At 46.7% G+C, this 26,408-nt stretch overlaps 1 protein-coding gene across 1 annotated transcript in view; it reads right to left on the minus strand.

Annotated features, from left to right (window-relative positions):
• LOC311119626 (tripartite motif-containing protein 16-like) overlaps window positions 1–24,214 on the minus strand; it is a 25,264-nt gene extending 1,050 nt beyond the window's left edge. Inside the window, exons 1-8 of the mRNA XM_084194302.1 lie at window positions 23,547–24,214; window positions 22,979–23,074; window positions 12,930–13,163; window positions 12,696–12,833; window positions 1,122–1,349; window positions 880–1,039; window positions 695–754; window positions 1–458 (exon numbers count right to left, since the gene is read on the minus strand). The exon at window positions 1–458 is cut by the window's left edge and continues 1,050 nt beyond it. Of these exons, the coding sequence (XP_084050428.1) occupies window positions 1–458; window positions 695–754; window positions 880–1,039; window positions 1,122–1,349; window positions 12,696–12,833; window positions 12,930–13,163; window positions 22,979–23,074; window positions 23,547–24,143 (1,971 nt within the window). The 5' untranslated portion in view covers window positions 24,144–24,214. The remainder of the gene's footprint in view (window positions 459–694; window positions 755–879; window positions 1,040–1,121; window positions 1,350–12,695; window positions 12,834–12,929; window positions 13,164–22,978; window positions 23,075–23,546) is intronic.
• Between the last annotated feature and the right edge of the window lie 2,194 nt (window positions 24,215–26,408).

The following is a 26,408-nucleotide window of genomic DNA, read 5'->3' on the forward strand; positions in this document are numbered from 1 at the left end:
CTGAGTGAATGTGGTCTGGACTCTGTGGAGGAGGGTCATTGTGTCAGAGACACTGTAGAAGGACAGAGTACCTGCCTTGTGATCCAGGTACACTCCTACTCTGGAGGACTGAGGGCCTGATACTTTAGTCCTAACACTATTGTGTATGAAACAATAACTACCACTATAACACACTAAACTCCAGGACTTGTCATTCTCTCCAAATGCACCATCTGTCCCTGTTCTGCTGATGTCTTTATACGAGACTGCTGTGAAAACACACTCCCCACTCCACTCCACCTCCCAGTAACAGCGTCCAGACAGACCCTCTCTACACAGAACCATCAAGTCGTTTGTGAATCTGTCTGGATGAACAGGATATGGTTGGTCTTGGTCTGTATAGGTCACCTTTCTGTTCCCTTCAGACAGAGAGAGTTGTGTCTGTGCTGTGTTTGGGTCCAGTGTGAGCTGACAGGAATCTGGGAGAAGAGCAGAGCAGAGACCAATGAGGGGAGTTAGAACAATAAGTGAAGTCAGATACTGTATCTACCCTGTCTTTGATTAGAGCACAGCAGAGATCAAATCAGAGAAATATGAGGAGTCAGATAGATACCCAGTCTTTGATTAGATCTACTATTGCTATATATTTCTAGAGGGATTGTTAGGAGTGTCAGTAAAAAGAGACTGTTAGTTACTTCAGAATAAAGAGACTCACATTGTAAGAACTGTTCTCTGGTCTTGGGCTCTGGAGGCAGTACAACATCCACTATATTCACTACAGACACACAAACACATTCACAGAGAGAGGGAATGTTATCATCATACCATATTCCACATGTATATGACTAGTAGGGAACTTTCAATGGTCTAAAGTTGATGTTCTTATTATTTTCAACACACCTGTAGTGGAGATCTTGGTCCATTCTCCTTTAAGGACGTCTTCTAGTTTCTCTCTCAGTTCAGACACAGTCTTACTCACATCTCCAAAGTACTGAAGAGGACGGACAACGATGCTGGGTAAGTCTGAAGATACACTGGTACCGGAGAGAGACTGATAACTCTGGAGAGAGAGAGGGAGAGAGAGCAGAACCAAATGATTGAGTTTTAATTTCATATCACATGTATCAAGGCAGTTGAGTTACCTGGAGGAAATGGATGTGATCCTCTGTGTGTGAGAGCTGCTCCAGCTCAGTGCTTCTCTTCCTCAGCTCAGCTATCTCCTGCTCCAGTTGCTCCAGGAGTCCTTCAGCTTTACTCACTTGAGCCTTCTCTTGGGCTCTGATCAGCTCCTTCACCTCAGAGCGCCTTCTCTCAATGGAGCGGATCAGCTCAGTAAAGATCTTATCACTGTCCTCCACTGCTGCCTGTGCAGAGCGCTGTTAAGAGAGAGAGAGAGAGAGAGAGAGAGAGAGACTTGTCTTACTTTAATGAGCCATCCTCATTACACTAACACCCCCACCCCTAAAAGCACATTGCGTGACACCACAACCTCTACACAATCCCATTATCCAGTACCCAACACCACAGTACAATACACCAACCAGCACCACATTCCAACCGTCCATCCAACCCCTCCTCTCCAGCCGTACAGACAGCCCCCCTGAGCCCCCATACCTCCTGAAACATCTCCACACTGTTGATCATTTTGTACAACTCAAACTCAACCCTAAGGCGTCAACAGTAATGGCATTACCCTGGCAACACAGAAAAAACATGATGAACAGTCTGTCATTGCAGAAAACGGACACCCCTCCCCAACTCCCAGGTCAACCCGTGCCAACCAGCTATTGGTGTCCAGGGCTCCATGTAATACCCTCCACTGGACGACCCCTGACCTTTCCAGCACTGGGAGCTTATAGAGCACCCTCCACCTATACCCTGCCATGCTCTCAGCCCCCACAACCCCCTGCCACTGATGCCCCTTCACTCCCACTAAGCTCAGAGTGTTAAAAGTCAGTAAGTCCTCCAGACTCTCCTGCCAGTCCCCAGTCTCTGCTGTCCCTTGCAGTGGTGGAAACGGTGGTGGCCCCTCCTCAGGCTGCTCCAGCCCTCAGTACTGCAGCATAGAAATCAGAGACCCCTGCTGTATTGAGTCTCTCCTGCCGCATGATGAAGAGCTGCTGATCCAGCCCCAAACCACCAGCCCTCCTCAACAGAGCACATGCTGGTTCCCTCCAGCCCACCTCCGTACGGTACAGTATCCTCTGTGCTGCTGAGTCAGAACGCTGCCACCCTGACCAGAAATAATTCACTAACTTGCGCTGCAGGTCCACAAGCAGACCACCGGGGGCGTTGAGAATGGCCAATTTAAGCCATAGAGAGGATGCCACCAAGTTGTTGATGATCAGCACCCTCCCTCTGTATGCCACTTGGGAGATGAGCCACCTCCACTTCGTCAGCCTTCGACACCACCGCTTGTGACACTCCTTCCCAGTTCTTCCTATCCCAACCCTCCGAGCCCAGATACACCCCAAGCATCTTGAGCCACTCACAGCCCCACTGCAACCCCCCTGGAAGCTGCGGAGGTGCCCTGTCCCTCCATGCCCCACATAACAGAGCCTCACTCTTTCCCCAGTTTACCAAAGCAGAAGACGCCCCCTCGTACACCGACTTACAGTCATGTGCATACATTTTTACATATGGGTGGTCCCGGGGATTGAACCCACTACCCTGGCACTACAAGTGCCATGCTCTACCAATTGAGCTACAGAGGCCCACAGAGTTCTGCCCTCTATAAATCAGAGTACAACTCCACAGCCTCATCTCCTCACAACAGAAGTTACCCGCCCATCAGGCTCCCTCATCTCCCCACAACAGAAGTTACCCACCCATCAGGCTCCCTCATCTCCCCCACAACAGAAGTTACCCACCCATCAGGCTCCCTCATCTCCCCACAACAGAAGTTACCCACCCATCAGGCTCCCTCATCTCCCCCACAACAGAAGTTACCCACCCATCAGGCTCCCTCATCTCCCCCACAACAGAAGTTACCCACCCATCAGGCTCCCTCATCTCCCCACAACAGAAGTTACTCCCCCATCAGGCTCCCTCATCTCCCCACAACAGAAGTTACCCACCCATCAGGCTCCATCATCTCCCCACAACAGAAGTTACCCACCCATCAGGCTCCCTCATCTCCCCACAACAGAAGTTACCCACCCATCAGGCTCCCTCATCTCCCCACAACAGAAGTTACCCACCCATCAGGCTCCATCATCTCCCCACAACAGAAGTTACCCACCCATCAGGCTCCCTCATCTCCCCACAACAGAAGTTACCCACCCATCAGGCTCCCTCATCTCCCCACAACAGAAGTTACCCACCCATCAGGCTCCCTCATCTCCCCCACAACAGAAGTTACCCACCCATCAGGCTCCCTCATCTCCCCCACAACAGAAGTTACCCACCCATCAGGCTCCCTCATCTCCCCACAACAGAAGTTACCCGCCCATCAGGCTCCCTCATCTCCCCACAACAGAAGTTACCCACCCATCAGGCTCCCTCATCTCCCCACAACAGAAGTTACCCACCCATCAGACAAACGTAAAACAAGGGATTTTCTTGGTTTCCCCACTCTGTTTTTCCAACCCCTCTGGTGAAACAGAGAACTGAGCCCTGCACTATAATATAATGTAATGTGCCATTTTGCAGACGCTTTTATCCAAAGCGACTTACAGTCATTCGTGCATATATATATATATTTTTTGTTGTTGTGTATGGGTGGTCCCGGGGATCGAACCCACTACCCTGGCGTTACAAGCGCCGTGCTCTACCAGCTGAGCTACAGAGGACCAGGTGCAGACACATTGATGAAAGCAAAGACAAGGTCATTATTTGGGCTCTAAACACTAACAACCTACCCTTACACACCTCTTTTGCTACCCCTGCACTAAGATTTCTGCCATGGCATTTAAATGTTTTTGGTTTACATATTCCCCCAGTCTTTGCCGCCGTTCATGTTAAGGAAGTCTAACCGTGAAATCTCCATAAGAGGTGGGAGGGAAATCACCACAATCAGAAACCAGTAGAGAAGCCCATAAAGCCGCAATGCCAGAAAAAACCATCCATTTAAGCAGATTCTGAAGACATGCCCTTAAGACCGTCTGAGAGACAGCAGCTGAGAGTTTGTGAAAGGCCAGGGAAATGTCTGTTTGATTTATCTGTGACAGAGAGAGTTTGGAAAGGTCTGTGAGCAGAAACTGAGAAAACCCAGGATAATAATAATAATAATATGCCATTTAGCAGACGCTTTTATCCAAAGCGACTAACAGTCATGAATGCATACATTTTTACATATGGGTGGTCCCGGGGATCGAACCCACTACCCTGGCATTACAAGCGCTAAATGTGGTCCTCTGTAGCTCAATTGGTAGAGCATGGCCCTTGTAATGCCAGGGTGGTGGGTTTGATCCCCGGGACCACCCATATGTAAAAATGTATGCATTCATGACTGTTAGTCGCTTTGGATAAAAGCGTCTGCTAAGTGGCATATTATATTATTATTATAAGAACCCATGACCCATTTTCTCAGCCTATACCGCTTCCTGGGTGAGAGGACACTAAACCCCTCATTCTTCATCACGTGTTGTACTGACCTTACAAACCTTCCAGGATCAATCAAATAAGACTCCAGCAGAACCTTCTTTTTCCCCTTTAGTCTCCATCAGGAACCTAGAAAGTTCTCTCAGCGTATATACTGGGCCCTCAGCCTGACTGGCTGTCAGCTCTGGATCCAATGAGCCGTCTGAAAACGAGACGCCTTGTCCTCCGCTCCCGCAGACTCACCTCCCCCCTCTTCCTCCTCCTCCATTGGCACGGTACCGTCCTCCTCCTCCCCAGTCTCTGCCCCCCTGCACTTCCCCCCTGATCAGAGCCTCTTCCCCAATGACAGGCAATATTTGCCTTCGCCCACCGGAGTCTCTGTTACTACAGAAACCTGCCTCAGCTCATGTAGCCCAGCTGCAACCCTCCCCACCACCGCTTTCTCCACGGCCTGCGCACCACCACTTGACCCTGCTCTACTCTCCTCCTTCCTGGTACCACCACCACTTGACCCTGCTCTACTCTCCTCCCTCCTGGTACCACCACCACTTGACCCTGCTCTACTCTCCTCCCTCCTGGTACCACCACCACTTGACCCTGCTCTACTCTCCTCCCTCCTGGTACCACCACCACTTGACCCTGCTCTACTCTCCTCCCTCCTGGTACCACCACCACTTGACCCTGCTCTACTCTCCTCCTTCCTGGTACCACCACCACTTGACCCTGCTCTACTCTCCTCCCTCCTGGTACCACCACCACTTGACCCTGCTCTACTCTCCTCCCTCCTGGTACCACCACCACTTGACCCTGCTCTACTCTCCTCCCTCCTGGTACCACCACCACTTGACCCTGCTCTACTCTCCTCCCTCCTGGTACCACCACCACTTGACCCTGCTCTACTCTCCTCCCTCCTGGTACACCCACCACTTGACCCTGCTCTACTCTCCTCCTTCCTGGTACCACCACCACTTGACCCTGCTCTACTCTCCTCCCTCCTGGTACCACCACCACTTGACCCTGCTCTACTCTCCTCCCTCCTGGTACCACCACCACTTGACCCTGCTCTACTCTCCTCCCTCCTGGTACCACCACCACTTGACCCTGCTCTACTCTCCTCCTTCCTGGTACCACCACCACTTGACCCTGCTCTACTCTCCTCCCTCCTGGTACCACCACCACTTGACCCTGCTCTACTCTCCTCCTTCCTGGTACCACCACCACTTGACCCTGCTCTACTCTCCTCCTTCCTGGTACCACCACCACTTGACCCTGCTCTACTCTCCTCCCTCCTGGTACCACCACCACTTGACCCTGCTCTACTCTCCTCCCTCCTGGTACCACCACCACTTGACCCTGCTCTACTCTCCTCCCTCCTGGTACCACCACCACTTGACCCTGCTCTATTCTCCTCCCTCCTGGTACCACCACCACTTGACCCTGCTCTACTCTCCTCCCTCCTGGTACCACCACCACTTGACCCTGCTCTACTCTCCTCCCTCCTGGTACCACCACCACTTGACCCTGCTCTACTCTCCTCCCTCCTGGTACCACCACCACTTGACCCTGCTCTACTCTCCTCCCTCCTGGTACCACCACCACTTGACCCTGCTCTACTCTCCTCCCTCCTGGTACCACCACCACTTGACCCTGCTCTACTCTCCTCCCTCCTGGTACCACCACCACTTGACCCTGCTCTACTCTCCTCCCTCCTGGTACCACCACCACTTGGCCCTGCTCTACTCTCCTCCCTCCTGGTACCACCACCACTTGACAACTTTCATGTTTTGAAATTATACTTTATTACTATAATGATTATCAATAAGCCTAAACATTAATTCAGTCACCTCTGGTCGACAAAAACGTATTTTCCTAGTACATTAATTGTCAAATTCATCAACCAGCATCGAGCACTCTGCCTTCTCAGGCAAGCGAGGGGCATGTTGAGGTAAATATGCTAACCGCCAAGGTTGCATTATGTCATTTATTGGTGGGCTGGAAGATGCAGTGTTTTTTCTTTTCTATTCAGAGGCTATTTACTCCCAATATGAGATAATTTTATGTAGAAGGTTTTTATAATGCATGTTTACTAGGGTTGAGGTTAGCGCATCTGAGTAGGGATTATTTGGGTTCAATACCTGTCCTACCTATCAATCATATTGCTGCTTGTAGCCTATAACTGATGATCCCCACACTAGAAACACCCAAAACTATCTGTGCTAGCAAACCCTGTGTTCCACCCCTCCCCTGTGTAACCTTGAAGTTTGTTAAGAAACAAACACTTGTCTACGAAAAGAGACATGTTTAACGGATTCCGCTTGGCACCCAGCCGAGAGCACACGGAAACCACTTGCAAATTTACCAAAACTAACCAACTACTTGGGGTCTGTTCGTAAGTAATAAACGGAGGCAGATTAGCCACCACAACTCTTATCGAAAGAGGCGACATCTGCACCAACACACCCCTCACAACAAGACAAACCTTTTTCATTAACACAACCACCGCCTTGTTCATTCTGGATGCAGAGTCCAGATGTTCCGCTCCAACCTGTTCGCCGACCATGAGCAAAACTTCCTCCACACCTTTCTCCGGAACGCACCCGAAGCGACAGCGTTTCTTCTCCACTCGGTTGAGGCCATCACGCCGCCCTAACAAACTACCCCTACTCCCCCCTCAACTCTAAACGATAAACAGTGGAAACCAATAAACAAACCCTCCACCATGAGAAAATACATTCAGAAAATACGCAAGAACCAAAAGAAAAAAGAATAGTAGCCCTCCTCACGAACCACAAATCTCTCACAGCAACAACTTCTTCTTCTATGATATAATGGCGGTCCACAAACCAACGTTAAAGGTGCATGCCGCCACCTACTGTGCTGGAGTGTGTGGTCAATCACGGTTTCCAACATTTCTAAATCCTCCTACCTAACTCAGTACTTCTGAGAAAATAAAGAAGAGCCCTACTAACTTCTAATAGACCCTCCCCCATCCCCAAAATCCCTTCCAAACCCCCCCAACCCCGTCCAACCTCAATGACCCTACACATCTTTCCCTCTCTTCAACATACTTACAACAATATAACAACACATGCTCCACCGTTTCATCGACCATACCCTCCACACTCAAACCATTCCCATGCTTGCCAACCAGATGTAATGACGAGTTCAATGTACAATGTCCTAAGCGCAATCAAGTAAACACCACCTCTTCCTTCCTAATCTGACTTTTGAATCTTGGTCCATCGACCTTTCTGTAAAACTGTCAACTATTCATATAAATGCCGGCCCTTGTGCTCAGAGTACCATCTCTTCTGCCACACATCTATCAAAATGGCTCTGATCTTACATTTGGCCTCACCTCTACCCAGTGGAACATTAATATCAATTATATCTAGTTTCAAAGCTCTTTTAGCTAACTGGTCTACAATTTCATTCCCTTCCACACCCGAATGTGCTGGGACCCAGCAGAATCTCACTATTACACCCATTCTCTCAATTCTCCATAATAACATTAATACCTCCAATAGCAGGTCACTCCTATTGTCGTCCTGATCAGAGCTCTATAAATATCCATCAACAATTGTCTGTCAGCACCCTATTCATAACCAGAGACCCACACAACCAACTACCATGAAAGTTAATGAATGAGAGAGATATGAACATCGTTACAATACTGTATATAGACATAATGTAACGGTTCTTCTTCTTTGGTGTTTAACAGCGGTTGGCATCCAATATGTTGTATTACCGCCCCCAACTGGACTATAATATAAATCCATTATACTTTCTGATACAAAATGGGAAAAGGGGAAATTATAATAAGAATAAAAAAACACCCTTCCAACTAACCCTACACTCATTAAATACCCACTACCCCATTCCACTACTTTGACCCTATCTGCTCCTGCACCATGCCAACGGCCTGGGAGGACGGGACACCACCACTCAACACACCCTGTATGTCACGATCGTCTATAAAGGCAGCAGACCAAAGCGCAGCGCGTTGAACGAACATGACTTTATTAACTATAAAGTACTCGAACAGAAAACAATAAACAATGACGATACATGAAGTCCTCTGTGACACCGACAGAACATGGAACAAAAACCCACAAACACAAGGTGAAAACACACAGATTAAATATGGCTCCCAATCAGAGATAACGAGCCGACAGCTGACACTCGTTACCTCCGATTGGGAGTCATTGACCCAACCTAGAAATACACCCAACAGAAATGCAAACATAGAAATACACCCAAACCCAACATAACCAAACCAAAACCCAACAAAACAAATACACCCTGGCTCAAATATAAAAGTCCCGGAGCCAGAGTGTCACAGTACCCCCCCCTAAAGGTGCGCACTCCGGGCGCACCAGCATACAGTCTAGGGGAGGGTCTGGGTGGGCGTCTGTCCACGGTGGCGGCTCTGGCCCTGGTCGTGGTCCCCACCCCACCTTAGTCACTATCCGCTTCCGTAGCCTCCTCCTAATGACCACCCCCCAACTAAACCCCACTGGTTTAAGGGGCGGCACCGGACTAAAAGGCAGCACCGGACTAAGGGGCAGTACCGGACTAAGGGGCAGCACCAGGATAAGGGGCAGCACCGGGCTAAGGGACAGCACCGGACTCAACGGCGGATCCTGGCTGGCTGGCTCTGGCGGATCCTGGCTGGCTGGCGGATCCTGGCTGGACGGCTCTGGCGGATCCAGGCTGGACGACTCTGGCGGATCCTGGCTGGACGGCTCTGGCGGATCCTGGCTGGACGGCTCTGGCGGATCCTGGCTGGACGGCTCTGGCGGATCCTGGCTGGACGGCTCATGGCTGGCTGACGGATCTGGCTGCTCATGGCTGGCTGACGGATCTGGCTGCTCATGGCTGGCTGACGGATCTGGCTGCTCATGGCCGGCTGACGGATCTGGCTGCTCATGGCTGGCTGACGGATCTGGCTGCTCATGGCTGGCTGAATGGACTATCAATACAGGTACTGTATGTAGAACCATAGTAAAGCCCAGTATGGATTATCAATACAGGTACTGTATGTAGAACCATAGTAAAGCCCAGTATGGATTATCAATACAGGTACTGTTTGTAGAACCATAGTAAAGCCCAGTATGGACTATCAATACAGGTACTGTATGTAGAACCATAGTAAAGCCCAGTATGGACTATCAATACAGGTACTGTATGTAGAACCATAGTAAAGCCCAGTATGGACTATCAATACAGGCACTGAAAGGTGTTGAGTAGAGAGAGAGAGAGAGAGAGAGAGAGAGAGAGAGAGAGAGAGACAGAGAGACAGAGAGACAGAGAGACAGAGAGACAGAGAGACAGAGAGACAGAGAGAGAGAGGAGAGAGAGGACATCAGGTAAAGTTCTGGAGATGAGGGAATATGTGTGCAGAAAGAAACCCTCCAGTATGGTTAACCCCAGTTAGGCCCAGTATGGACTATCAATACAAGTGACCATTTAGAATGTGACCCAGTTCAATGGGTCTTAACAGAACTGGGGGATGTCAGCCATGAAGTTGTCTAAACACAACTGGAATATAATTTGTTTGTGATTCATTGTTAATGGACTTTCCATTAGGAACACAGGGGGAAAACCTAACACAACAACACACATAACACACAACCAATAAAAACAAAGGGGGAGGAAACCACTAAAGTCATTACCATATTGTCATTTTCTAATGACAGGGAGAAAACATGTAAAATCTAGAAGACTACTTTAGATCTGGTCAGAAGAAGCCTAGTGCACTACGTAGGGAACAGGGAGAAATTTGGGACAGAGACAGTAACTCCTGTATGGAAATCTTCATTCTAATGACAGTGAGCAAATCTCCAATCTCCACCCTATTCCCTATGTAGTGCACTACTTTAGATCTGGTCAGAAGTAGCCTAGTGCACTACGTAGGGAACAGGGTGTCATTTGGGCCAGAGCCAGTAACTCCCCTGGGTATGAATTGTCTCTCTATCTTATCTGTCTTCTATATGATGTTCTCCTCTCCTCCTCTCTTCTCTCCTCTATTCACTCTATTCTATCATCCACACCACATGCCAGCTTCAACACAATCCATTTACAAGTTAAAGACACACCTTGGAATAAATAGCAAAGGAAAACTACTACTAGATGGATTTTTTATTTCCCATCACCATGAATCATATTTAATAACTGAACAGTAGCAGACCTAACTTCATCTGTTCCTGACTCTGGGTAGTGGATTAAAAAGACCATCAATCTCCAATGATATTAAAGTACAATTCTGAACATTACTGATATACTGAGTGACAAGTCAAGATATGTGCTGTTTTTATTGTTTGGTTAATACCACCACCTGCTGGACAGGTTTAATGTTGCTTGACTGAGCAGTATGGGAGAATAAAAGATGCCAAACTTAGGGCCGGTTTCCCGGACATCTCCATTGAACATGCTTTTTAGTCTAGGACTAGGCTTCATCTGTGTCCGGGAAACCGGCCCATATAGTTCAATTAGCAAGTAAGTAACACTACCTGTTCCATGATACTGAGGAAAATGACATTGAGACAGAGAACCAATTGAGAAAACATTTCAATGGTTCTGAATGACAACCAACATACATTAACAGCATACATCATGATTAATGTAAATGTTCCCAATTAAAACATTGCATTTGATAAAAAATACGTTATTACTTTTTAATTAAATCCTGAAGATTAAATCAGTCAGACAAAAATAATTGTACAGAAAAACAGAGTATTATATCTGGGGACCATCACCACCAGCATGACTAGTATCTATGTGGACCCTACTACAGTTTAACCAGCTCAGCTATAGACTACACCAGCATGACTAGTATCTATGTGGACCCTACTACAGTTTAACCAGCTCAGCTATAGACTACACCAGCATGACTAGTATCTATGTGGACCCTACTACAGTTTAACCAGCTCAGCTATAGACTACACCAGCATGACTAGTATCTATGTGGACCCTACTACAGTTTAACCAGCTCAGCTATAGACTACACCAGCATGACTAGTATCTATGTGGACCCTACTACAGTTTAACCAGCTCAGCTATAGACTACACCAGCATGACTAGTATCTATGTGGACCCTACTACAGTTTAACCAGCTCAGCTATAGACTACACCAGCATGACTAGTATCTATGTGGACCCTACTACAGTTTAACCAGCTCAGCTATAGACTACACCAGCATGACTAGTATCTATGTGGACCCTACTACAGTTTAACCAGCTCAGCAGTACCATAGAGAGAAAACCCAGGATAGAGGGGCTGAGTGAATGTGGTCTGGACTCTGTGGAGGAGGGTCATTGTGTCAGAGACACTGTAGAAGGACAGAGTACCTGCCTTGTGATCCAGGTCCACTCCTACTCTGGAGGACTGAGGGCCTGATACTTCAGTCACAACATTATTGTGTCTGAACCAATAACCATCACTATAACACTCTAAACTCCAGGACTTGTTATTGTATCCAAATCTACCATCTGTCCCTGTTCTGCTGATGTCTTTATATGAGACTGCTGTATCAACCCACTCCCCACTCCACTCCACCTCCCAGTAACAGCGTCCAGACAGACCCTCTCTACACAGAACCTGGTAGTTGGTGAATCTGTCTGGATGAACAGGATATGGTTGTTCTTGGTCTGTATAGGTCACCTTTCTGTTCCCTTCAGACAGAGAGAGCTGTGTGTGCTGTGTTTGGGTCCAGTGTGAGCTGACAGGAATCTGGGAGAAGAGCAGAGCAGAGACCAATGAGGGGAGTTAGAACAATAAGTGAAGTCAGATACTGTATCTACCCTGTCTTTGATTAGAGCACAGCAGAGATCAAATCAGAGAAATATGAGGAGTCAGATAGATACCCAGTCTTTGATTAGATCTACTATTGCTATATATTTCTAGAGGGATTGTTAGGAGTGTCAGTAAAAAGAGACTGTTAGTTACTTCAGAATAAAGAGACTCACATTGTAAGAACTGTTCTCTGGTCTTGGGCTCTGGAGGCAGTACAACATCCACTATATTCACTACAGACACACAAACACATTCACAGAGAGAGGGAATGTTATCATCATACCATATTCCACATGTATATGACTAGTAGGGAACTTTCAATGGTCTAAAGTTGATGTTCTTATTATTTTCAACACACCTGTAGTGGAGATCTTGGTCCATTCTCCTTTAAGGACGTCTTCTAGTTTCTCTCTCAGTTCAGACACAGTCTTACTCACATCTCCAAAGTACTGAAGAGGACGGACAACGATGCTGGGTAAGTCTGAAGATACACTGGTACTGGAGAGAGACCGATAACTCTGGAGAGGGAGAGAGAGAGAGAACAGAACCAAATGATTGAGAGTTTCACATTGAGTTTTAATTTCATATCACATGTATCAAGGCAGTTGAGTTACCTGGAGGAAATGGATGTGATCCTCTGTGTGTGAGAGCTGCTCCAGCTCAGTGCTTCTCTTCCTCAGCTCAGCTATCTCCTGCTCCAGTTGCTCCAGGAGTCCTTCAGCTTGACTCACTTGAGCCTTCTCTTGGGCTCTGATCAGCTCCTTCACCTCAGAGCGCCTTCTCTCAATGGAGCGGATCAGCTCGGTAAAGATCTTATCACTGTCCTCCACTGCTGCCTGTGCAGAGCGCTGTTAAGAGAGAGAGAGAGAGAGAGAGACTTGTCTTACTTTAATGAGCCATCCTCATTACACTAACACCCCCACCCCTAAAAGCACATTGCGTGCCACCACAACCTCCACACAATCACATTATCCAGTACCCAACACCACAGTACAATACACCAACCAGCACCACATTCCAACCGTCCATCCAACCCCTCCTCTCCAGCCGTACAGACAGCCCCCCTGAGCCCCCATACCTCCTGAAACATCTCCACACTGTTGATCATTTTGTACAACTCAAACTCAACCCTAAGGCGTCAACAGTAATGGCATTACCCTGGCAACACAGAAAAAACATGATGAACAGCCTGTCATTGCAGAAAACGGACACCCCTCCCCAACTCACAGGTCAACCCGAGCCAACCAGCTATTGGTGTCCAGGGCTCCATGTAATACCTTCCACTGGACGACCCCTGACCTTTCCAGCACTGGGAGCTTATAGAGCACCCTCCACCTATACCCTGCCATGCTCTCAGCCCCCACAACCCCCTGCCACTGATGCCCCTTCACTCCCACTAAGCTCAGAGTGTTAAAAGTCAGTAAGTCCTCCAGACTCTCCTGCCAGTCCCCAGTCTCTGCTGTCACTTGCAGTGGTGGAAACGGTGGTGGCCCCTCCTCAGGCTGCTCCAGCCCTCAGTACTGTTATTCGAAAACATAATGTTAACTTTCACTGCTATGCGGATGACACACAGCTGTACATTTCAATGAAGCATGGTGAAGCCCCAAAATTGCCCTCGCTAGAAGCCTGTGTTTCAGACATAAGGAAGTGGATGGCTGAAAACTTTTTACTTTTAAACTCGGACAAAACAGAGATGCTTGTTCTAGGTCCCAAGAAACAAAGAGATCTTCTGTTAAATCTGACAATTCATCTTGATGGTTGTAAAGTCGTCTCAAATAAAACTGTGAAGGACCTAGGCGTTACTCTTGACCCTGATCTCTCTTTTGACGAACATATCAAGACTGTTTCAAGGACAGCTTTTTTCCATCTACGTAACATTGCAAAAATCAGAAATTTTCTGTCCAAAAATGATGCAGAAAAATTAATCCATGCATTTGTTACTTCTAGGTTAGACTACTGCAATGCTCTATTTTCCGGCTACCCGGATAAAGCACTAAATAAACTTCAGTTAGTGCTAAATACGGCTGCTAGAATCCTGACTAGAACCAAGAAATTTGATCATATTACTCCAGTGCTAGCTTCCCTACACTGGCTTCCTGTTAAGGCAAGGGCTGATTTCAAGGTTTTACTGTTAACCTATAAAGCGTTACATGGGCTTGCTCCTACCTATCTTTCCGAGTTGGTCCTGCCGTACATACCAATACGTACGCTACGGTCACAAGACGCAGGCCTCCTAATTGTCCCTAGAATTTCTAAGCAAACAGCGGGAGGCAGGGCTTTCTCCGATAGATCTCCATTTTTATGGAACAGTCTGCCTACCCATGTGAGAGACGCAGACTCGGTCTCAACCTTTAAGTCTTTACTGAAGACTTATCTCTTCAGTAGGTCATATGATTGAGTGTAGTCTGGCCCAGGAGTGTGAAGGTGAACGGAAAGGCTGGAGCAACGAACAGCCCTTGCTGTCTCTGCCAGGCCGGTTCCCCTCTCCACTGGGGTTCTCTGCCTCTAACCCTGTTGCAGGGGCTGAGTCACTGGCTTGCTGGTGCTCTTTCATGCCGTCCCTGGGAGGGGTGCGTCACTTGAGTGGGTTGAGTTACTGACGTGATCTTCCTGTCTGGGTTGGCGCCCCCCCCCTTGGTTTGTGCTGTGGTGGAGACCTCTGTGGGCTATACTCGGCCTTGTCTCAGGATTGTAAGTTGGTGGTTGGGGATATCCCTCTAGTGGTGCGGGGGCTGTGCTTTGGCGGAGTGGGTGGGGTTATATCCTTCCTGTTTGGCCCTGTCCGGGGGTTTCTTCGGATGGGGCCACAGTGTCTCCGGACCGCTCCTGTCTCAGCCTCCAGTATTTATGCTGCAGTAGTTTATGTGTCGGGGGGCTGGGGTTAGTTGGTTATACCTGGAGTACTTCTCCTGTCTTATCCAGTGTCCTGTGTGAATTTAAGTATGCTCTCTCTAATTCTCTCGTTCTCTCTTTCTCTCTGAGAACCTGAGCCCTAGGACCATACGTCAGGACTACCGGGCATGATGACACCTTGCTGTCCCCAGTCCGCCTGGCCTTGCTGCTATTCCAGTTTCAACTGTTCTGCCTGCGGCTACGAAACCCCTACCTGTCCCAGACCTGCTGTTTTCAACTCCTAATGATCGGCTATGAAAAGCCAACTGAGAGACCTGAGCCCTAGGACCATACGTCGGGACTACCGGCCGTGGTGACTCCTTGCTGTCCCCAGTCCGCCTGGCCTTGCTGCTATTACAGTTTAAACTGTTCTGCCTGCGGTTATGGAACCCCTACCTGTCCCAGACCTGCTGTTTTAAACTCTTAATGATCGGCTATGAAAAGCCAACTGAGATTTATTCCTGATTATTATTTGACCATGCTTGTCACTTATGAACATTTTTGAACATCTTGGCATGGTTCTGTTATAATCTCCACCCGGCACAGCCAGAAGAGGACTGGCCACCCCTCATAGCCTGGTTCCTCTCTAGGTTTCTTCCTAGGTTTTGCCTTTCTAGGGAGTTTTTCCTAGCCACCGTGCTTCTACACCTGCATTACTAGCTGTTTGGGGTTTTAGGCTGGGTTTCTGTACAGCACTTCGAGATATTAGCTGATGTAAGAAGGGCTATATAAAATAAAATTGATTGATTGATTGATTGATTGAGTACTGCAGCATAGAAATCAGAGACCCCTGCTGTATTGAGTCTCTCCTGCCGCATGATGAGGAGCCGCTGATCCAGCCCCAAACCACCAGCCCTCCTCAACAGAGCACATGCTGGTTCCCTCCAGCCCACCTCCGTACGGTACAGTAGCCTCTGTGCTGCTGAGTCAGAACGCTGCCACCCTGACCAGAAAAAATTCACTAACTTGCGCTGCAGGTCCACAAGCAGACCACCGGGGGCGTTGAGAATGGCCAATTTAAGCCATAGAGAGGATGCCACCAAGTTGTTGATGATCAGCACCATCCCTCTGTATGCCACTTGGGAGATGAGCCACCTCCACTTCGTCAGCCTCGACACCACCGCTTGTGACACTCCTTCCCAGTTCTTCCTATCCCAACCCTCCGAGCCCAGATACACCCCAAGCATCTTGAGCCACTCACAGCCCCACTGCAACCCCCCTGGAAGCTGCGGAGGTGCCCTGTCCCTCCATGCCCCACATAACAGAGCCTCACTCTTGCCCAAGTTTACCTAAGCAGAAGACGCCCCCTCGTACACCCTCAAACTATTCTCCAGGGCCTGTAGGTTCTGCTCATCCCTAACCAACACAGACGTCATCAGCGTATGCTGCACTGCTATGCCTGTCCCCAACCCTATGCCTGGCTCCCACACTCCCTGTAGCCTCCTGCGTAGCAGGCCCAGAAAGGGCTCATTAACAAGAGTGTATAGCTGCCCTGACAGAGGGCATCCCTGGTGAATGCCCCTCCCTACCCAGACTGGCCTACTGAGCCCTCCCCACACCTTGACCATACATGAAGCCCCAGCATACGACCGCGACATTACGTGGTCCTCTGTAGCTCAGCTGGTAGAGCACGGCGCTTGTAACGCTAGGGTAGTGGGTTCGATCCCCGGGACCACCCATACACAAAAATGTATGCACGCATGACTGTAAGTAGCTTTGGATAAAAGCGTCTGCTAAATGGCATATTATGTATATTTATTTATTTAACATTTGAACACAGGCCACAAAATTCTCCCCACAACCAAAACAACACATTGAACAGATATTCATGGTCCACCCTATCAAAGGCTTTCTCCTGATTATGAACAGATTGTTTGTGATTGAGCGTCCTGGTACACAGTACGTTTGGTCCTTGTGTACAATAGAGTCCAGGTGGGACTTCAGTCTGTTAACGAGGACCTTGGTAAAGACCTTATATTCCACACAGAGCAATGCCACAGGCCTCCAGTTCTTTATGTCGCTCAAATCCTTATTTTGGGCAGGAGAGTCAAAGCCTCCCGTCTACAGCTTAGCGACAGCTCCCCCACCCCGACGCACTCACACAACACACGTCCTGTAAAATAATTCCCCAGAACTTTTTATAAAGATCCACAGGCAGACCGTCTGAGAGACAGCAGCTGAGAGTTTGTGTAATGCCAGGGAAATATCTATTTGATTTCTCTGTGACAGAGAGAGTTTGGAAAGGTCTGTGAGCAGAACCTGAGAACACCCAGGATAATAATAATAATAATATGCCATTTAGCAGACGCTTTTATCCAAAGCGACTTACTGTCATGCGCATACATTTTTACATATGGGTGGTCCCGGGGATCGAACCCACTACCCTGGCATTACAAGGACCATGCTTTACAGAGGACCACAGAGTTCTGCCCTCTATAAATCAGAGTAAAACTCCACAGCCTCATCTCCTCACAACAGAAGTTACCCACCCATCAGGCTCCCTCATCTCCCCACAACAGAAGTTACCCACCCATCAGGCTCCCTCATCTCCCCACAACAGAAGTTACCCACCCATCAGGCTCCCTCATCTCCCCACAACAGAAGTTACCCACCCATCAGGCGCCCTCATCTCCCCACAACAGAAGTTACCCACCCATCAGGCTCCCTCATCTCCCCCACAACAGAAGTTACCCACCCATTAGGCTCCCTCATCTCCCCACAACAGAAGTTACCCACCCATCAGGCTCCCTCATCTCCCCCACAACAGAAGTTACCCACCAAAGTTACCCACCCATCAGGCTCCCTCATCTCCCCACAACAGAAGTTACCCACCCATCAGGCTCCCTCATCTCCCCCACAACAGAAGTTACCCACCCATCAGGCTCCCTCATCTCCCCACAACAGAAGTTACCCACCCATCAGGCTCCCTCATCTCCCCCACAACAGAAGTTACCCACCCATCAGGCTCCCTCATCTCCCCACAACAGAAGTTACCCACCCATCAGGCTCCCTCATCTCCCCACAACAGAAGTTACCCACCCATCAGGCTCCCTCATCTCCCCACAACAGAAGTTACCCACCCATCAGGCTCCCTCATCTCCCCCACAACAGAAGTTACCCACCCATCAGGCTCCCTCATCTCCCCCACAACAGAAGTTACCCACCCATCAGGCTCCCTCATCTCCCCACAACAGAAGTTACCCACCCATCAGGCTCCCTCATCTCCCCCACAACAGAAGTTACCCACCCATCAGGCTCCCTCATCTCCCCACAACAGAAGTTACCCACCCATTAGGCTCCCTCATCTCCCCCACAACAGAAGTTACCCACCCATCAGGCTCCCTCATCTCCCCACAACAGAAGTTACCCACCCATTAGGCTCCCTCATCTCCCCCACAACAGAAGTTACCAACCCATCAGGCTCCCTCATCTCCCCCTTAACAGAAGTTACCCACCCATCAGGCTCCCTCATCTCCCCCTTAACAGAAGTTACCCACCCATCAGGCTCCCTCATCTCCCCACAACAGAAGTTACCCGCCCATCAGACAAACGTAAAACAAGGGATTTTCTTGGTTTCCCCACTCTGTTTTTCCAACCCCTCTGGTGAAACAGAGAACTGAGCCCTGTACTATAATATAATATAATGTGCCATTTTGCAGACGCTTTTATCCAAAGCGACTTACAGTCATGCGTGCATATATATATATATATATATATATATTTTTTTTTTTTTGTGTATGGGTGGTCCCGGGGATCGAACCCACTACCCTGGCATTACAAGCACCGTGCTCTACCAGCTGAGCTACAGAGGACCAGGTGCAGACACATTTATGAAAGCAAAGACAAGGTCATTATTTGGGCTCTAAACACTAACAACCTACCCTTACACACCTCTTTTGCTACCCCTGCACTAAGATTTCTGCCATGGCATTTAAATGTTTTTGTTTGACATATTCCCCCATTCTTTGCCGGCGTTCATGTTAAGGAAGTCTAACCGTGAAATCTCCATAAGAGGTGGGAGGGAAATCACCACAATCAGAAACCAGTAGAGAAGCCCATAAAGCCGCCATGCCAGAAAAAACCATCAATTTAAGCAGATTCTGAAGACATGCCCTTAAGAACCCATGACCCATTTTCTCAGCCTATACCGCTTCCTGGGTGAGGACACTAAACCCCTCATTCTTCATCACGTGTTGTACTGACCTTCCAAACCTTCCAGGATCAATCAAATAAGACTCCAGCAGAACCTTCTTTTTCCCCTTTAGTCTCCATCAGGAACCTAGAAAGTTCTCTCACCGTATATACTGGGCCCTCAGCCTGACTGGCTGTCAGCTCTGGATCCAATGAGCCGTCTGAAAACGAGACGCCTTGTCCTCCGCTCCCGCAGACTCACCTCCCCCCTCTTCCTCCTCCTCCATTGGCACGGTACCGTCCTCCTCCTCCCCAGTCTCTGCCCCCCTGCACTTCCCCCCTGATCAGTGCCTCTTCCCCAATGACAGGCAATATTTCCTGGGATGAGCCCACCAAGCCTTCGCCCATGTTTTGAAATTATACTGGTCATGTTTTGAAATTATACTTCATTACTATAATGATTATCAATAAGCCTAAACATTAATTCAGTCACCTCTGGTCGACAAAAACGTATTTTCCTAGTACATTAATTGTAAAATTCATCAACCAGCATCGAGCACTCTGCCTTCTCAGGCAAGCGAGGGGCATGTTGAGGTAAATATGCTAACCGCCAAGGTTGCATTATGTCATTTATTGGTGGGCTGGAAGATGCAGTGTTTTTTCTTTTCTATTCAGAGGCTATTTACTCCCAATATGATATAATTTTATAAAGAAGGTTTTTATAATGCATGTTTACTAGGGTTGAGGTTAGCGCATCTGAGTAGGGATTATTTGGGTTCAATACCTGTCCTACCTATCAATCATATTGCTGCTTGTAGCCTATAACTGATGATCCCCACACTAGAAACACCCAAAACTATCTGTGCTAGCAAACCCTGTGTTCCACCCCTCCCCTGTGTAACCTTGAAGTTTGTTAAGAAACAAACACTTGTCTACGAAAAGAGACATGTTTAACGGATTCCGCTTGGCACCCAGCCGAGAGCACACGGAAACCACTTGCAAATTTACCAAAACTAACCAACTACTTGCGGTCTGTTCGGAAGCAATAAACGGAGGCAGATTAGCCACCACAACTCTTATCGAAAGAGGCGACATCTGCACCAACACACCCCTCACAACAAGACAAACCTTTTTCATTAACCCAACCACCGCCTTGTTCATTCTGGATGCAGAGTCCAGATGTTCCGCTCCAACCTGTTCGCCGACCATGAGCAAAACTTCCTCCACACCTTTCTCCGGAACGGACCCGAAGCGACAGCGTTTCTTCTCCACTCGGTTGAGGCCATCACGCCGCCCTAACAAACTACCCCTACTCCCCCCTCAACTCTAAACGATAAACAGTGGAAACCAATAAACAAACCCTCCACCATGAGAAAATACATTCAGAAAATACGCAAGAACCAAAAGAAAAAAGAATAGTAGCCCTCCTCACGAACCACAAATCTCTCACAGCAACAACTTCTTCTTCTATGATATAATGGCGGTCCACAAACCAACGTTAAAGGTGCATGCCGCCACCTACTGTGCTGGAGTGTGTGGTCAATCACGGTTTCCAACATTTCTAAATCCTCCTACCTAACTCAGTACTTCTGAGAAAATAAAGAAGAGCCCTACTAACTTCTAATAGACCCTCCCCCATCCCCAAAATCCCTTCCAAACCCCCCCAACCCCGTCCAACCTCAATGACCCTACACATCTTTCCCTCTCTTCAACATACTTACAACAATATAACAACACATGCTCCACCGTTTCATCGACCGTACCTTCCAGACACAAACCATTCCCATGCTTGCCAACCAGATGTAATGACGAGATCAATGTACAATTTTCTACTCAACCAACTACTGCAAAAGTGATGGAATGAGAGAGGCAGAGACACCGTACATAGCCATAATGTAACGTTTCTTCTTCTTTGGAGTTTAACGGCGATTGGCATCCAATATGTTGCATTACCGCCCCCAACTGGACTATAATATAAATCCATTATACTTTGTTATACAAAATGGGAAAAGGGGAAAGGAACATTTAATTAAAAACCTTCCAACTAACCCTACACTCATTAAATACCCACTACCCCATTCCACTACTTTCACCCTATCTGCTCCTGCACCATGCCAACGGCCTGGGAGGACAGGAAACCACCACTCAACACACCCTGTAACTCCTCTGAAGTCTAATCTTGTATGCCCAAATACTTCTCTGCAGCTGCCACCACAATATCTATTTTCTGTGATTTACATTCAATTTCATTCAATTTCTGCTGTACAGTTGATAACCATTGCTATGAACAGCAAGAAGCTAACTTTACTGAAGCATATATCACTCGTTGATCTATCCCTCTGTGCTGGCACAGATCTACTACTCACAGGGATCCTCTCAGGATCTCTCACCCTTGACCCATCCTCCTCTACTTTCTTCACTGCCTCAGCATACGACACCTTCTGCACTACTCTGACTCTAGCCACCTCAACCTGCCTCTCTCGCACCGGACACTTCAGATCCCCAGCAACATGGGCATCCCAACAGTTGACACACAACTTTATCCACCGAAACTACACAATCCTCTATCCCATGCCCTCCTGCACAATTCCCACATCTTGGAATCTCCCTCCTACAAACTGCTGCAACATGACCATAAATGTTGCACCTGAAACAGCACAGTGGATTCGCCACAAACTTTATTCACCAGAACAATCCTTTATCCCATTCTCTTCCGCACACATAAAACATCTTTGAATTTCTCTCCCACAAACTGCTGCGAAATGACCATAAACGTTGCACCTGAATTTATGGATTTGGCACAAAAGCTCGAATCAAGATAACTGATGTATCATAACATGACTTTCTCTGTTAAAGACTCAAATCTCAAAAGGACTGACTCCTCTGTTTCACCACGCTCACCACCGGGTCTGCGTCCCACCAAACGGCGGGAATCACAAACACCAGGAATCTTCAACCTTAATTGCTCCACTTCTACACTTAACGCTACCCCAGAAATCACTCCTTTCAATGGTGTCCTGTTCCAAAGAGCAAAGCAAGAAACAGATCTTGACCCAAGTTGCGTGACACGGAGCGCCCACTCCCTCTGGTCAGAAGAAACACCAACAAATATCACAAGTCCACTAGAGTCCACTTGAGTTATAACATTTGAAATGTCTCTATTACTTTGAAACTTTTGTGAGTGTAATGTTTACTGTTAATTTCTGATTTGTTTATTATTTATTTCACTTGCTTTCGCAATGTAAACATATATGTTTCCCATGCCAATAAAGCCCTTTGAATTAAATTGAGAGAGAGCTCCATGTTAATGTATAGGGGACTTGAGTCTTTCATGGTTACTCAAGGTTATGTGATGAGGTAACCCCTCTTGCGACTTCAAAATCAGTGTCAGCCTAATGGGGAATGACCTCTTGGTGAAACAGTCAAGATGTTGGTTTCTCTCCTCAGTAGACCCGGGTTCATATCCCGCCAGTTATATTAAGCAGTCTATTCTCTGAAAGGGGTCCAGACAGCCTGTTCCCAACAGTGGAGCCAGTGGGATTGGAGAGGGGCCCCTCTCTCTGTCTCTCTCTCTCTCTCTCTCTCTCTGACTGGAGTAGAGAAGTGAAATGGTGTGTCTCCTCTGGTCAACAATACTCACATTGAGAGACTCCACAGCCTGTTGGAGCTCCTTCAGGTCCTTCTCTCTCTCCTGGAATCTCTGCTGGACTTTCTGCTGACTCATCCCCAGCTGCCTCTGTGGAGAATCACTCTTCAATGAGCTATCAAGCTTTATTTGTCCAGTAGATCAATAGTATAGTAATGGGACATAGGGCCCATAGAAGTTAGGGATTAATATGTTGAGGAAGAGTCTGTGTGAAATTAAATTATTATATTGTTATGTGAATGATTATAGTTTTAACAGTGCACAAAACAGGGGAGCTGATTGGGTGTTTGATAACGAATGATAATGGTGTTTGATAATGAATGATAATGATGTTTGATAACAAATTACAATGGTGTTTGATAATGGTGTTTGACTTTAGAAAATGGTGATACATTTGGAGAATCTGGGTTAACATATCTATATAATCAAGGTTTGTGTTCATATTTGTTCTGTTGTGGATTGATTTCATTTGAATGATCTCATATTCAAACAGCCTTAGTTCCTACTGTATCTTTAATTATTTTTTTATCAAACAGTCACCAACAAGTAGTTCTGGTCTTACCTGTTTCTCAGTCCTCTCTGCTGCAGCTGACACTGTTTCATGGCCTTTATGTTCATCCATCACACACAGCAGACAGATACACTGCTGATCGGTACGACAGTAAAACTCCAGCAGTTTGTCATGATGAGAGCAGATCTTCTCCTGTAGTTGTGCGGTGGCTTTGACCAGCTTGTGCTTCTTGAAAGCAGGAAATTCATAGTGAGGTTGGAGGTGAGTCTCACAGTAAGAGGCCAGACACACCAGACAGGACATGAGGGCTTTCTGCTTTCTGGTCCCAGTGCAGAAATCACACGCCACATCTCCAGGTCCAGCATAGCACAGAGCAGGAGGGGGAGCAACCTGGACTCCTGTCTTCTTCAGTTTCTCCACCACTTCAGCCAGCACGATGTTTCTCTTCAGAACAGGCCTTGGGGTAAAAGTCTCTCTGCACTGAGGACAGCTATAGACCCCTTTCAGAACATCCTGATCCCAGCAGCCCTCAATACAGCTTCTACAGTAACTGTGTCCACAGGGAATAGCCACCGGCTCCTTCAGTAGATCCAGACAGACAGAACAACAGAACTGGTCCTGGTCCAGCAAAACTCCCTGCTGAGCCATTTGGACGGTTGTTCACTCTCACACAGACAGACGACACAGAGAATCAGATAAGTTTTGTTTCCACAGAAGAGAGTTTGTGGAGGGGAGGGACTTCCTGGTTCTGCCAGAGGGGTGGGGTTAGAGGGAGGGAGGAGTTAGAGAGAGAGAGAGAGAGAGAGAGAGAGAGAGAGAGAGCGAGAGAGAGAGAGAGAGAGAGAGAGAGAGAGAGAGAGAGAGAGAGAGAGAGAGAGAGAGAGAGAGAGAGAGAGAAGAGAGAGAGAGAGAGAGAGAGAGAGAGATAGAGAGAGAGAGAGAGAGAGAGAGAGAGAGAGAGAAAAGAGAGAGAGAGAGAGAGAGAGAGAGAGAGAGAGAGAGAGAGAGAGAGAGAGAGAAAGAGAGAGAGAGAGAGAGAGAACTGTCCACAATGTTAATAGAGACAGAGATATGTGTTTTGTGTATGGAATAAATTAAATAGAGTGGTTAGAATATATAAAGGGTAACAGTTTCTATGAAGTACATATGTATAATGATTTTAATGAATTGTGTAATGCCTTAAACTTACGTGCTATGACACTAACTATAACCATCCATAATAACTAATACGTGGTTGTAAAACTGTACAATGTGTCATAGATAATTAGCTACAATGGGGGAGGGGGGACTTGAAATGAATGCAATGTACTGTAGCTGAAATGAATACCGTATGTATTGACTGATCATTGAGAATGATGTAACACTTTACATTACAGTGTGTTTATTGGTGTGTAATTATTCCTGTTAGTACAGTGGTGTAAAAGTACTGTGATGCCTCATTCTTCCACTGTACTAGCAGCAGTAACCCTAGCCAGTATTAAGGCTACTGTAATGGAAAGTGTTACAGGAAATATAAAGGAAGGATTTATACATGTCATCTATGATATACTCTATGTAATGATATGTCTATGTCTTCTATATGGTGTTCTATACTGTATGTAATGATATGTCTGTCTTCTATATGGTGTTCTATACTGTATGTAATGATATGTCTATGTCTTCTATATGGTGTTCTATACTGTATGTAATGATATGTCTATGTCTTCTATATGGTGTTCTATACTGTATGTAATGATATGTCTATGTCTTCTATATGGTGTTCTATACTGTATGTAATGATATGTCTAAGTCTTCTATATGGTGTTCTATACTGTATGTAATGATATGTCTATGTCTTCTATATGGTGTTCTATACTGTATGTAATGATATGTCTATGTCTTCTAGATGGTGTTCTATACTGTATGTAATGATATGTCTATGTCTTCTAGATGGTGTTCTATACTGTATGTAATGATATGTCTATGTCTTCTATATGGTGTTCTATACTGTATGTAATGATATGTCTGTCTTATATATGGTGTTCTATACTGTATGTAATGATATGTCTATGTCTTCTATATGGTGTTCTATACTGTATGTAATGATATGTCTATGTCTTCTATATGGTGTTCTATACTGTATATAATGATATGTCTATGTATTCTAGATGGTGTTCTATACTGTATGTAATGATATGTCTATGTCTTCTAGATGGTGTTATATGCTGTATGTAATGATATGTCTATGTCATCTAGATGGTGTTCTATACTGTATGTGATGATATGTCTATGTCTTCTAGATGGTGTTCTATACTGTATGCAATGATATGTCTATGTCTTCTAGATGGTGTTCTATACTGTATGTAATGATATGTCCATGTCTTCTAGATGGTGTTCTATACTGTATATAATGATATGTCCATGTCTTCTATATGGTGTTCTATACTGTATGTAATGATATGTCTATGTCTTCTAGATGGTGTTCTATGCTGTATGTAATGATATGTCTATGTCTTCTAGATGGTGTTCTATACTGTATGTAATGATATGTCTATGTCTTCTAGATGGTGTTCTATACTGTACGCAATGATATGTCTATGTCTTCTAGATGGTGTTCTATACTGTATGTAATGATATGTCCATGTCTTCTAGATGGTGTTCTATACTGTATATAATGATATGTCCATGTCTTCTATATGGTGTTCTATACTGTATGTAATGATATGTCTATGTCTTCTATAAGGTGTTCTATACTGTATGTAATGATATGTCTATGTCTTCTATATGGTGTTATATACTGTATGTAATGATATGTCTATGTCTTCTATATGGTGTTCTATACTGTATGTAATGATATGTCTATGTCTTCTATATGGTGTTCTATACTGTATGTAATGATATGTCTATGTCTTCTAGATGCTGTTCTATACTGTA

This window comes from Coregonus lavaretus (genome assembly GCF_964263955.1).
Source record: "Coregonus lavaretus genome assembly, contig: HAP1_SCAFFOLD_2354, whole genome shotgun sequence".
NCBI classification, from domain to species: Eukaryota; Metazoa; Chordata; class Actinopteri; order Salmoniformes; family Salmonidae; genus Coregonus; species Coregonus lavaretus.